The sequence below is a fragment of the Ursus americanus genome, chromosome 2, assembly GCF_024610735.1.
Source record: "Ursus americanus isolate L20-20 chromosome 2, mUrsAme1.1.p, whole genome shotgun sequence".
NCBI lineage: Eukaryota > Metazoa > Chordata > Mammalia > Carnivora > Ursidae > Ursus > Ursus americanus.
Window position 1 is genome coordinate 65,931,049 of NC_142128.1, and position 14,823 is coordinate 65,945,871.

Genomic DNA, 14,823 nt, shown 5'->3' on the forward strand with positions numbered 1-14,823 from the left:
AGAAAACGTCCTCAAATTCTTGCACTTTTTAAAGTACTAAGTGACGATAACATTTTTGTCCCTTAGTCGATAGCGTCCTCAAATGATTCCGAGAGAATTTATTCTTCTTTTTGATTAGGCATATATATGGGCAGCCCATTTGAAACGAACAAGGAAGGCGGGGGAAGAAAGCGGAAGCCGCGGGGTCTTCTAAACCAGAAAGTCTCCGGAGCTTGCGCTAAGCTATTTGCGGCGCCCCCCCCCCCCCCCTTACACGCAGGTCTCAGAAACAAGCGGGGGGAAGAGGCGTCGTTCCTGGAGCTGAGACCAGGCGGCCGCAGTCCTCAGGGATGAACCTCGAGTTGCTGGGTGAGGAGGGCTATGGTTGCGTCTTAGAAAACCCTTTGGTCCTGGAAAGGAGGGAACCCGGGCGGGAGGGACTCAGGCTGCAACCTTAGGGGCATAGTTCTGCTGTGGATCATTGGGCGCTCCTGTTATGGAGCAGCAGCGGGAGGAGGAAGCCCAGCTTCTGCCTAAGCAGAATGCATTGCTTTTCCCGAGGCTACTTTCAGATCAGTGGTGGAGTGGTAGGGACAGTTTGTGACTTCGATTTGATTACAAGGATCGAAGGTGCTGAAGTAGCCCAGAGCAGGCAGGACCAGAGGTTTGGGAGAGGAAAGAAACTGAGGATGTGAGGCTTGAGGTGAAGCTTGGAAGACATGTCAGGGGTTTGGGTGCCTGGAAAAAGTTAGATTGTTTCGTGGAAATACGGGATGCCAAAGGAGGGAAACTTGGAGATCTTCTAGTTCAAGTCCTTCATTGGACAGATGAAAAAAGTCTAAGTGGGTAGGGACTGGAAGGCACTAAGTGAGTAAATGACATAGTTGGCACTGGAATCCAGTTATCTTGACTTTTTACAGGATGGTGTGTGAAACACTGAAAATTACAGAAGCAGTTGCTTTTTGTCACCCTCTCTGAGTCATTTCCTCCCTAACCCTTACCCAAGTTGTTAAAAACTTAGGTCCTTTCTTCTAGGTTTTCATTAGGTGTTTAGCATGATAGCCTAGGGATGTCTGAGGTTTTCTGGATTTCCTAAATGACTTGGCCTAAAGTTAAGGTTCTTTAAAAGACAAAACAAAACTCAGAAGTTATACTGGATGTTAAAAGGGCTACAAAGATTTTAAGGAAATGGTCCTTACCTTTAAGGAACTTTTTGTAAATCAGGGAGATTAAGGTGATTATCTAAAAAGCCATAATATATTGCAGAACATAGGCCTTTAAGGGTCATTACCAAGTGCTAAGAACACTGAGAAGAGGGAGTGGATGTCTCTGAGGCAGCAGAAGAAAGGTAACCAGGAACAGAAAATCTAAGGAGGAGTTGGAGTTTTGAGTGGATATTTAAGATTGATAAAATAGTGACAGACTGAAGCATGAAGATACAAAAAGTGCTTATTAGGAATGTTTGCGCTAAGACATATAGTGAGAGAACACCTAAAGAATGTTCCTGCTTGGCCAGGTTGTGGGTACTGTGAATATAGGGAAGGCTTAGAGATGCCATCTGTTTTGTGGAGGCTCTTGAATGCCCAGCTGAAAAGTTTGTGCTTGTTAAGGAAGGCCGGGGAGATCCATTGAAGGTTTTTGACCTGGTAAGTAACTTAATCAGAGCTTATGATTTTTTTTTTTTTTTAAGATTTATGTGACAGCAACATGTCATTGAGTCTTGGATGGTGTGAAACCAGTTTGGAGGGCTAGAGTAAATGAGTGATAAAGAAGGCCTGAGCTAGCAAATGTAATGAAGAGACACTGAGCAGGTAGAGCTCACAGAATTTGAGAATTGATTGCATGTGGTGGTGGTGGTGAGGAACTATGAAGTGAAAATCGTGGGAGCCGATGGTGATATTATTGATAAACATTTAAGAAAATTGGGAAAGGACAGCACTGGGCATGTTGAGTGTGGATCTGGGTTTCAGGAGGTAGGTTTAGATTTATGAGAGAGATGAGTACTTTTCCTGCACGTGGGCTTGCTGAAACCTTGTGAGTGGATGACAAGACCAGGGGAAAAGGTGGGAGGGGCAGAAAGAGAAAAATTCGGAGGGCAGAATCTTGGACAGTTTCCTCTGTTTTGGGATTAAGAGGAGGAATAAATGATAATAAATTAAGAGTTATTTTTGAAGTTTTTAAGAATAAGGGTCGACCTCTGGCTTCCACTCCACCTCCCACACCTTCCTAAAATGATTGTATTCTAGCTTTGGCTCAAGTTGCTTAGGGGTGCCAAGTTGCCTAAGGACTATACAGAGCAGGGCTTTCTCAGCTATCAGCCTCAAGTGCTCTACAGCTGGCTTCTGAGAGCACACCAGTGTCTATCCTCTTCCACCTCTACATGGATAAATACATGGAAGCGCTCAAAAATTTGCCTAGCTCTGGGGCGCCTCGGTGGCTCAGTCGTTAAGCATCTGCCTTCAGCTCAGGGCGTGATCCCGGCGTTCTGGGATTGAGCCCCACATTAGGCTCCTTGGCTGGAAGCCTGCTTCTTCCTCTCCCACTCCCCCTGCTTGTGTTCCCTCTCTCGCTGGCTGTCTCTATCTCTGTCAAATGAATAAATAAAATCTTTAAAAAAAATGATTGTTAAAAAATAATAATAAAATAAAAATTTGCCTAGCTCACAATAAGTACTATATAACTCTTAATTTATTATTACTGAAATCAAGAGTCGGACACTTAACTGACTGAGCCACTCAGGTGCGCTAAGAAGGTTAGACAATATAAAGGAAGGCTGGGTCCAGAAATCTACATTTCTATGGAAATAAGTGAGTTTTAAAGGAGAAAGTTAATGATTGCAGATAAAAAGCCTGAAGGAACAGAAGTCATGTGATGGTGGAAGACTGTCTGGCATATAAAGGAAAGGAATGATAATGTGTTCTTAATGTGGACACTCAAGATACTAATTTTACTTCTGCATATACTTCTGAGCCCTTGCTGTGTATCCAACGGTTCGCGCTGGAGATACAAAGTTAAATAAGAGCTTTTCAGAACTATTTTTACTATAGCTCACAGTAAGAATTTCTTTTTCTTGAGAGAGGGGAGGGGAGGGAGAGGCAGAGGGCAGGAGAGAGAATCTTTTTTTTTTTTTTTTAAAGATTTTATTTATTTATTCGACAGAGATAGAGACAGCCAGCGAGGGAGGGAACACAAGCAGGGGGAGTGGGAGTGGAAGAAGCAGGCTCATAGCAGAGGAGCCTGATGTGGGGCTCGATCCCAGGACCCTGGGATCACGCCCTGAGCCGAAGGCAGGCGCTTAACCGCTGTGCCACCCAGGCGCCCCAAGAGAGAGAATCTTAAGCAGGCTCCATGCCCAGTGCTGAGCCCGATGCCGGGGCTCGATCTCACAACCCTGAGATCATTTGGGTGTTCAACTGATTGAGCCATCCAAGGTGCCCAAGAAATCTATTTTCTATCACAACTCATCATATGTACAAATACATATAACTAAGTTTCTCAAAATTATACTCAGTCCCTGTATGCTCAGTGTCCTCTGATGCCCTGTTCTAATCTATTAAAAAACTTGTTGGGGTTCACTAAATTGATTGATCCACTTATGATGGGTTGGGTCCTACCGTTTGAAAAACATTGAAATAAGATACAGCCTTTGCCCTGAATAAATACTTAGAACTAGGGGGAGTGAAACATAAATAATCGTGTCTAATATGGAACCATAATAAGTGAATGCATTATGGGAGTTCAGCTGAAAGCAATTCATTCTGCATTGTTGAGGTTGGCAGAAGAATTTGGGAATGATTTTACAGAGGAAGCATTATTTGACCCAGACAGCACAGGTAGAGTAGGGCTTTTGCAGATGGACAAGTTAGAGAAGGTAATTAGCAGTGCCGAGAATAGTTGGGGCAGATATTCTGAGGCACGAGTGTGTGTGAATGTTCAAGAAGTGGTCAGTGATCTCCAGCTGGTGCGTAGGGTGGGTTCTGCGAGGTTCTACACTAGGTGCTCATGGGAAGTTAGCCAAACATGCAGTGGAAAATACTGGTTGGGCCAGAATGAAATCACTTTTTAAAATTATACTTAGACGTTTAGTATACTGTTGGGTGAGGAAGATTTTTAAGCAGTTAAGTGACAGGTGAGATTTGGGTCTTGGGAAGTTGGTTGTGGCAGCTCTGTGAGGGAGGCGAGACTGGAGCCAAGGACTTGTAATTATGGTGGTGAAGGCATCGGATGAGGGTGGGGTGGGATCCACACATATGAGTTGCATTTCTCTAAAAGAAATGCCACCGACTGTGTCCTCCCTCACTTGTTAGATTGAAGAAATAGAATGGAAGCTGCTACTCTGCGTCTAAGCGTTACAACAGGGAGGAATTGGTTAAATGGAAAATCTAGGGCCATTGGGAGAAAAGGGCCGTGCACTTCTAGAGCTCATGATAATCCGGGCTTTAAGGAGATGGATGTTGAGCAGTGTGGAGAGTAGACCTTACTCCATGTCAGAAGACCAGGAGGAAGAAGGCTGGAAAGGCTTGGAAAGCTAAAGGGCAGTTTTGAGAAAGGATCTTCACGGGACAAAAAGGAGGAGGCGCTTGAAGAAGCTGGTGTGACTGCACTGGAAGCAGTGTGAACTCGTGTTCCAGAAAGGTGGCTCCATAGCCGGAGGTGAAGGTCTGAGGGGGACAGGCTTTTAAAGAAGAGCGTCAGGAAACTAATGTGGTTGAAGGCCAAGACGGCAAAAATGAGGTAACTAGAAAGGGTTTGTAACATGATGTGGAGAGTGAAGTGTAAAAAAATTCCTGGTTAGTTGGGCTGGATGGTGTAATGCCAAAATTATTCGGCACCTAGCAAAGACCTTTTGTGTGCCCCCGGGGGGCTTTATTGGCAGAGGGGAAGTGGGAAGCTTAACTTCTAATTTTTCTTTTGTCTTCTCTGGGAAAAAGTATGGTTTTTTGGAACAAATAAAGTGAACACTGGTTGTTGCCAAGAAAAATTCTCCCTAGGTGGAGATTTTAGGTAGGTCACTTAGCTCACATCTCTTGGCCGTGAGGGCGTGACTGGTGGTGATCTTTGAGATTTGGGGAGAGTAAGGAAGATGTACTGAAGGAAAGCAGATGGACACATTTTGACTTTTAATAAAGGGTGGGTGTGTTGTGTTTTACAGATGATAGACTAATAACCTGAGGTCAAATTAGGGCAAGATTCTAGAGCCATTTTAGTGTAGTTGTAGTTCAGAGTATGGTTTCTGGGTCAGGTTCCAATTTTGCCAGTTTTTAACTGTGTGAACTTGAGAAGTGACTTAACTTTAAAGCCTGACTTTGTTCGTCTGTGAAATGGAATGTCATAGTTCGCTCCTTGGGGAGTCACAGATACACCAGATGGAGTTGGTGCGCCAAGTAAACTTTATTTGAAGCACGTAAGGAAATCACGGGGAATAGCTTCCAAAGCCATGACTCTGAGCCAGCGTGAATGGGTGCCTTCCATTTAGGGGGGGAAGCCCTGTTCTTGCACAGAGAGGTGAGCAGGTGAGCTTAAGGCTATGCAGGGCCCTTAAGGAAAGCTACACATACATTGTTATGTAAATGAAGCTTGTGCTCCTCCCTGGGCAGAGATTTTAGTATTATAATGAGGTAGAGGTAGTTGGAGGTCACTCCATGGTCCATCTGCCCGAGCACAGTCAAGGGTTATGCTCAGACTGGTCTGGGGGGTCTGAACCCTGCTGCTGGAGGCATGGTTTCAGTTTCCGTTTGCCTGCGTGAAGAGGTCAGTGGGAAAGAAGAGCTTGAGGAAGAATGCGGGACAGAGGTTGGCGAGTACCAGCAGGTGGGCGGTAAAGGTCAGGTCTTGGGGTCTAGCCAGTGACAGCAGTAGTCACTTCATAGTGAAGGGAGAGCGCCGAATGGAAATCCGCAAAAGACCTTGGGACAGAGTCGGACACATAAGCATTCAGTAAGTGTAGCTGCGAATGACAAACGCAGGTCTGAGCACTTCGGAGAAATGATGAGCTAGTGTGAGCTTAAGTCTGGAAAGCTCGTTGTGGTTTCCTTAATTTCTTGCTTTTCCGATGAACAAGTAGAGCACATACTCTTCTCAACAGTGCAAACAGCTCAAACACGCATACAGAAAAAGACTGCCTCTCTCCCCTTCCCCAAATGGTAACTGTCTAAAGTTTATCCTTTTATAGCTTATTCCTTGCTCACACAATTAAACAAATTTATTAGAGTTTTGTTCTCGCTTTTTTACCGAAATAGAACCTTTTTATACACATTATGTGAATCTTGCTTTCTTTACGTAACACTATAGGATGCTGTTCCTACACATGAGGAGATAATAGACCTGATGGATTTTAATGCATTCATGTAGATACACACACAGTATAGAATTTTAATGGTAAAATTGGCATGCTTTTAAAAAAAAAAGTGGTCTTTTTTCCCCTTGCCACCTCCTTTTTGTTGATAATCCCGTGTGTTTCCTCCCATATTTTTCTCTATGCTTATATATACTTGTGTGTGTTTGAGTGCGTGCGCGTGCACACATGATAATAAAAAATGAGATTATATAATACGTACTTTGTGTTTTGTATTTTTTTCTACTTAGTAACACCAGTGCAAATTTCTCTAAGAGAATTAACATAATTTATTAGTATTTTTTTAAAGATTTTATTTATTTATTCGACAGAGATAGAGACAGCCAACGAGAGAGGGAACACAAGCAGGGGGAGTGGGAGAGGAAGAAGCAGGCTCCCAGCGGAGGAGCCCAATGTGGGGCTCGATCCCAGAACGCTGGGATCACGCCCTGAGCCGAAGGCAGACGCTTAACCGCTTTGCCACCCAGGCGCCCCTTTATTAGTATTTTTATATTTGAATACAAAGTAATTTATTCATCCATTCCACTATTAATGGACATTTATCTTGTTCCTGGTTGGGTAGGTTTTCTTTGTTTTTTGGCCACCAAGAACAATACTTGAAATACTTGTACTTCTGTCTCATTGTTGCGTTTACATCTATGGAGATTAGATTCCCAATTGTAGCATTGCTGAGGTAAGGACTATATATGTTTTGCTTTTAATGGATGCTGTCAGATCCCTTTTCCAAAAGGCTATAACAGTTCCCATTTTTACAGGTAATGAGTAAAAATGTCCCTTTGTCCTCCCCTCCACCCCCAGGTGTTCTCTCCCTAAATTTTCCTGTTTGTTTTTTTTTTTAAGATTTTATTTATTTATTTGAGAGAGAGAGCACGAGCAGAAGCAGAGGGAGAGAAAAAGGGAGAAGCAGACCCTCTGCTGAACAGGGAGCCTGATGCGGGGCTCAGTCCCAGGCCCCTGGATCATGACCTGAGCTGAAGGCAGATGCTTAACCGACTGAGCCCCTCAGGCACCCTTAAATTTTCCTGTTTAAGGATGAAAGTGGCATCTCATTTTTATTTCTCCAGCTACAACTGAGTTTGATTACGTTTTCCTCTGTTTAGAGGCCGTCTGATTTTGTTCTTCTGTGACTTGTCTATTCGTGTTAAAAATTTGTCTTTTGGGTTTTTTCTTACTGATATATAAACTTGCTTTGTAATACAGGTATCAGCTCCTATCAGTCATCTGCCTTGAAGATGTGTTTCTAAATCTTGACTGTTAATGGGAACTTTTGCCGTGCAAGATGTTCAACTTTTATTTAATCAAACCTATGTCTCTCTCTTTTTTTTTTTTTGGTGTTCCTCACTTGGTTAAGGTTTTCCCTACCCTAGATTATACATGTAGTCTCCTAGATATTCTTCTAAGACTTTTGTTCTTTAAAAACATTAATTTGCCTGAAATTTATATGTAATATGAGGGGGAATTAATAACTTTTTCCTCCACCTTCCTTATTACCTGTTCCTTAAATATTTTATATGTTTGTAGCCACTGTGAATGGAATTTTTCCTTACATTTCCCTTTTTGGATACTAATTGCTAATGTAAAGAAAAGCTGTTAATGTTTGATATTTTCCTTGTATAAGCCACCTTACCCTATTTTCTAATTTTTTTTTAAAGATTTTATTTATTTATTTGACAGAGAGAGACAGCCAGCGAGAGAGGGAACACAAGCAGGGGGAGTGGGAGAGGAAGAAGCAGGCTCATAGCGGAAGAGCCTGATGTGGGGCTCGATCCCATAACGCCGGGATCACGCCCTGAGCCGAAGGCAGATGCTTAACCTCTGTGCTACCCAGGCGCCCCATGCCACCCAGGCGCCCCCTTATTTTCTAATTTTTTTAAAAAATTTATTTTTAAGTAATCTCTGTACCCAACATGGGCCTGGAACTCATGACCCTGAGATCACGAGTCGCTGGCTCTTCTGACAGAGCTAGCCAGGAGCCCCTTCCCTATTTTCTGATTGATTTAAAGCTTTCTTATTCGAGTCTCTTGTGTTTTCTGGGTATTCGATGATAGCAAAAGAGAAATAGTTTTATCTCCTTATATTCAATGGTTAAACCATTTATTTCATTTTCTTACTCCATTGGCTTGAACCACGAAGATGGTTTTAACTAATAATGATATTTCCTTCCCTAGTTGCAGATATTAACTGAAATGGTTTTAATATTTCACCTTTTGGAATGATAATTGTGTTTTTTTTTTTTTTTTTTTTTTTTTTAAGATTTTATTTATTTATTTGACAGAGATAGAGACAGCCAGCGAGAGAGGGAACACAAGCAGGGGGAGTGGGAGAGGAAGAAGCAGGCTCATAGCAGAGGAGCCTGATGTGGGGCTCGATCCCATAACGCGGGGATCACGCCCTGAGCCGAAGGCAGACGCTCAACCGCTGTGCCACCCAGGCGCCCCGATAATTGTGTTTTTGATAGATTTTATCATTTGTTGTAGTCCTCTGTTCCTTTTATTAGAAGTGATGATGGTGTTTCACAAGTGTGTTTTCAGCATCTACTGATAGGATCGTGTGGCTGTAGACGTTCTTGACTAAGGCTATACATTAGAGCGCATTGTGCCTGCAGGTGTTTGGCGCGCCCTTGCCAGATAACCCTGTTCCTTGTTTTTCCTGCTGTATCGTAATGTCTTCTTACGTGGTACAATAACAAATTCCAGATGCTTTGTGTTTAGAATTTGGTTATAATTGTATATGCTGTTAGTTACTTTGCAAGTCTGCAGAGTGTAAAGGTGAAATACTGTGTACCATTTATGTTGAGAAAATTCTGTTTTCCTTTTTTTATTGTCTGACGGTTTGCTGTCAGTTATGTTGGCTTTATAAAAAATATTTTTTTCTGCTCAGAATAGCTTGAATAATATAGTAATTATCTGCTGCTTGAGATTAGGAGAAACTGTTCGCAAAATCCTTGTGGGTTTGCTCCCCCCCCTTTAATGTTACATCTTTAACAACCTTTCAGTGTGTTTTTACTCATTGATCCAGTCAGGGATTTTTCTTCTGTAATTAGTTTTGGAAGTGTGTGTTTTGCTATAGAAGCCATTCATGTTTTTGTATCAAGTGTATTATGAAGTTAAATCTCTGAAGAGGGTTTTATTTCTCTTTGGCATCCACATGTTTGGGCGTCTTCCCCGCCCCCCCCCCCCCCGCATGGTCTTTAAAACCTAAGAAATCTAATTGTCACATAAAATGGTAGATGGTGGCAAGATGGAGAATATAAAAGTGGTTTTGAGCCTTCTCTGAGGAAAGTGCCTTGCGTTCCTATAATCCTGCTTGACGGCAGTCTGGCTCAGGCCCCAGATGAGCCTAGTCCTGTCACTTTTTCTTTGTGCTCCTTAAACACCTTATTGTGATTCTGTTAACTAGGATGATCCGCAAAAAAGAAAAACGCACCCTAAAAACATAAACCAGAAATACAAGGGGTATAGGGGCGCCTGGGTGGCGCAGTCGTTAAGCGTCTGCCTTCGGCTCAGGGTGTGATCCCGGCGTTCTGGGATCGAGCCCCATATCAGGCTCCTGGGCTAGGAGCCTGCTTCTTCCTCTCCCACTCCCCCTGCTTTTGTTCCCTCTCTCGCTGGCTGTCTCTGTCAAATAAATAAATAAAATCTTTAAAAAAAAAAAAAAAAGAAAGAAATACAAGGGGTATAGTCTGTATTGAGAAGTGATCATACGTTGAAATGGTCCCTGGATTCTGGACTCGCTCAGAATCTCCTTTGTGGCTTTCCCTTATCTCAACACAGCAAGTCACACTCTGCTCCTTCACCAGTACTTTATATTTTCAGGTTGTGGTTTTTCATTTGTTTTTATTTTTGGATAAATGCTTTTTTGTTGTTGTTTGTTCCTCAGCCATGTGAATATAGGTCTGTCTTACTGATTTGGAAAGATATATAAGCTAAATTGCTACTGAAACAAGTCACATTATATGTGTAATGCTTTATTTAAAAAACACAACTGTAAATATGAATGCTTATACAAATCTATGCTTTTATATTTGCTTATACAAATAAGCATATAGAAACATGGAAGCTTTTACCTGGGTGAGTGGGTTGCAGGGAGGAAATGTTCATTTGATTATACATTTCTGTATTACACGTATTCAGTAACTTGAGAAAATCTCTTTCAAAAACCTCTCGATTGGGGCACCTGGGTGGCTCAGTCAGTTGGGCATCTGCCTTCTGTCCGGGATGTGATCCCAGGGCTCCCTGCTGAGTGGGGGGCCTGCTTCTCCCTCTGCCCCCCCCCCCATTCTCTCTGGATCTCGCTCTCGGTCTGAAGTGAATAAATAAAATCTTTAAAAATAAATAAATAAAACCTCCCGGTCTGGTTTCAGCATTTCAGTTCATTCTTTCATCATTGAATGCAGTCAGCCACCTTCAGTCTGGTTCACATTAGATACATCAAGATAATTACCTTTTGGGGACATTTACCTTTAGTTTCATCTTTCTTTTAGTGCTCTTTATTGTAGAGCCTGTGTTTTTTTTTTTTTATTAGTTTTAGTGTTTTCACTCTAGTTTTTCTTTTCTTTCTTCTTCTTCTTTTTTTTTTTAAAGTAAGTAATGCCTACACCCAACTTGGGGCTCAAACTCACGACCCCAAGGTCAGGAATTCCATGCTCTTCTGACTGAGTCAGCAAGGTGCCCCCACTCTCTAGTTCTCAATTAATTTTTATAAAGGACAGAATGTAATAAAACTGGTTTTCAAACTTTTTTTTAAGCGGTAGACTTCTTTTTTTAAATGAAATCTGATTTGGATGCCTTATGTGTAAAGCAACTTGGATGGATCTGTAGTTCTCAGTATAGTTTAAAAACCACTGTAGTAAAATACCCAGGTAACATTGTAAGTACATCCTGAGAAAGACAGTGTTGCTGCTGACGTGACACTTCTGAGAAGCAGGAGGTATCTTCGTGCCATCATCTGTAGCTCAAGGTGTTTGTGACTCAGGTGTGAACACTCCATTTCATACAGGAAAAGCATTCAGGGGTGTTGGCCCCCAGATGTCGTTTGCTTAAGAAATTGATATGGAGAATTGCATCTTTAATCAACTGCCAGATTATGCGACAATATAAATGTCCTTTTTAGGAAGATAAATGGCCACTGCTGGTTGGCTGCTCTTAATGAAAGTTTTAGAGAGTTCATCTGACGTAAGATAGTTTGACAGATTGGATTTTTTAAAAAGTTTATAGTTCAAAATAACTAGCATAACCCCATTACCTGTTTACATAAATAACATTTTTATGAAAAATAACTATTTTCTTTCTTTTTTTTTTTTAAGATTTTATTTATTTGAGGGGGGGGGACACAGGCAGGGGGAGTGGGAGAGGGAGAAACAGGCTTCCCGCTGAGCAGGAACCTTATGTGGGGCTCCATCACAGGACCCCGGGATCATGACCCGAGCCACAGGCAGATGCTTAATGACTGAGCCACCCAGGCGCCCCCTGAAAAAGAACCATTTTCTAAAAACACAGAAGACCATTGTTTTACAGTTTTGCAAATTGTCCTTAATGCTTGCCTGAGTAGAAGTTGACAGAATTCTTGCATCTACTTTTGCGTGCACGCTGTTACAATGTCACTGCTGCTGTGGCTTCAGGAGAACTCGTCTGTAACTTAGGAGATAGGACAGTAGAGAGGCAGATGCCATTGTGGTATGATAATGCGAATAGGTGTGACCCTGTGGAGTCCCTGAGCCAGGGGCTGGTCCCCAGTCCACACTTTGCAAACCACTGTGTCCACCATTGTGAGCTAGAGGATTCCTGCTATGTCGCCAATGCTCTATGAACTCTTTCTTTGCTTTGTTGCAGAGTCCTTTGGGCAGAATTATCCAGAGGTAAGAGTATAGTCTTTTTTTTTTTCTTTTTTTTCTTAAGAGTGTAGTCCTATTGTAGTCCTATTGTGAATTTAGGAGTATGGTAACTTGCTAGCTTTTGCGTTTGAGTGGAAAGTGTTATTTGATCTCACCCCTCCCCATCCTTTTCTTTGACAACAGAAGCTTTAAGCGTGATGATACCTTTTTTGCTATAGTAAGGAACTCAATGTTTAATTTTGAGGAGAGAGAAAATAGGCAGTATTGGTGGGAAATGTTACCATAACGTTTTAATCTCATGTAATTCATTTCCCAGTAAATTTTAAAAAAGTACTTTGAAGGATTTTTCACAAACAGTACCATCACCTGTACGTAGATTTTTTTTCTGTGTGCTTTTCTAGTTTCAGTATTTGCGGTAATAATATGTATGCTCTAAGTGTGCTTTACTTTTTTAAATGTAAAAATATTTTGTAATAGAAATGTGTTTCATTGTAGCCATTATGGTTATTTTAAATGGCTTGATATGAATATAAAATAGTGTATTTGACTTTCCTAATGTTGCACATACAGGTTGTTCTAGGGGTTTTGTTTTAAATAATTTTTCTTGGAATAAGTTCCAAGAACTATGATTACTGCGTCAGTTGGCTTACTCTTTCTTTTCAATGAATCTTGTTATATTTTGCCTAATTGCCCTGCACAGTGGGTACAAAGTTATACTGGTAATGTATGGGATTTATCACATCTGTTTATAAATATTTCCTTGTTTTGGCTAGTTTAATAGGTATAAGAACACACATAAGAGTTTCTTTTGGTGTACGTCATAATTTAAATTAAAGAGAAGTGTCATGTCATAGGTGATAGAGAATCTTTAAGAAATAATTTGGGTACCTCGGTGTCATTGTCTATATTCTTGTATTCATTTTAATTTTTAGGAAGCCGATGGAACTTTGGATTGTATCAGCATGGCCCTGACTTGCACCTTTAACAGGTGGGGCACGCTGCTTGCAGTTGGCTGTAATGATGGCCGAATTGTCATCTGGGATTTCTTGACAAGAGGCATTGCTAAAATAATTAGTGCACACATCCATCCAGTTTGTTCTTTATGGTAAGGAATTTTAACATTAATATGTTCAGTATGAGTTGAATCGGGATGAGTGGTGACTGTGTAATTACCGATCTCATTGTACTAGATATTTTAATACTTAGAGTTTTAAGTGTTGGGTCATTAGCACAGTTTCTCACAGCATCTGTAGACCTTGAATCCGTGCTGTCTTTGGAGCAGCTCTGGGGGGAGAAAGCGAGTGTGCTTGTGGATCTACATCAGACTCTGTCTGGGGATATTTCAGTACTGAAAGCTATATTTACAGATTACAGCTGTAGTAGTATTTGTGATATTGACCTTTTATTTAGAATGGAAAATCTTGATTAGGAGGGGAGCTTGGAAGTCCTCTACTTTAGCTTTGCCCAGGTTCTTGAATTCCAGCAGTTTTAGTGATCACAGGCTTGTCTGTTCCTTCACTGAATTATAGTTAAGGCTTTCTATCAAATAGATTGAGCTAGAATCTAGTGTAATGTAAATTCCCATTGATTTTTTCTTACCCTTTGGGACTACTGTGTCTGCTTCGGAAAGTTTTATTTTAGGGCAGCTCTTCTAAATGAACTTGGGGCCAAAAAAGCTACCAAATCACGTCTAGATTTTTTTTTTTTTAAAGATTTAATTTTTTTTTTAGAGAGGGATTGCCTGCTAGTGAGCTGGGGGAGGAACAGAGGGGGAGGGAGAGGGACAAGCAGACTCCACACTGAGCCTGAGTCCCATGACCCCAAGATCAGGACCTGAGCCAAAATCAAGAGTAAGACGTCCAACTGACTGAGCCACCAAGGTGCCCCATAATCACATCTAGATTTATGAAGCTGTAACCTATTTCCTTTTGTTTAAGTGGAAATGGCAGCTATATTGTAAAGCACTGGATTGGGAGAAGGCCTGAATCCCTGTCTAGGTTTGGCTGCTAATGAACTAGCTTTGGCCAAAACTTGTCTTTAATATGCAAAATGAGAGTGCCAGCCACTCCCACCTGTTAAAAATAATGCATTTGTTTTCATTGTAAAATAATATATTATCATTGAGAGCATTAGGAAAATACAGCCAAAGCAAAAAGAAGTACTAGTATCTCCCATAGGCCCACCACCCAAGTATTACTGCTGTAAAGATTTTAATATATTTCTATATATAGTTTTTAAAGAGCAGAATTGTAATTGTGCTATATTCTATTTTGTATTTTACTTTTTTCCTCCCTAACACCAGATAATTTCCTACTTGCATAGCCTCTAAAAACTTTTCTTATGGCTATTTATCTTCTCATGGCTAAATCATAATTTACTTAACAGTTTTCAGCTAGTTTCTCTCTGCATGTTCAGTAAATGTCCTTGTGCATAAACTTTTTTACTTATATATTCATTCATTGAGCAGCGTTGAGCGTGAGTTACGTAGCAGGTGCAGGTACTGAAGCTTTATGTTTCCTAGACAAGAACTGTGTTTGAGATTTAGTGGAGGCAAAGGTGCGAAGGAGATGATGATCCAGGTACTGGAGGAGAACAGTGGTCAGGAAAAGCTTCCAAGGAGAGATAATTTCTAAACTCAGACTTGTAAGATACAGGT

At 41.3% G+C, this 14,823-nt stretch overlaps 1 protein-coding gene across 2 annotated transcripts in view; it reads left to right on the forward strand.

Annotated features, from left to right (window-relative positions):
* The first annotated feature begins 195 nt into the window (after positions 1-195).
* RBBP5 (RB binding protein 5, histone lysine methyltransferase complex subunit) overlaps positions 196-14,823 on the forward strand; it is a 34,855-nt gene continuing 20,227 nt past the window's right edge. For both annotated transcript variants that reach the window (XM_045787539.2, XM_045787540.2), the window contains exons 1-3: positions 196-348; positions 12,166-12,191; positions 13,100-13,272. In XM_045787539.2, coding sequence (XP_045643495.1) covers positions 330-348; positions 12,166-12,191; positions 13,100-13,272 — 218 coding nt within the window. In that variant the 5' untranslated portion in view covers positions 196-329. The remainder of the gene's footprint in view (positions 349-12,165; positions 12,192-13,099; positions 13,273-14,823) is intronic.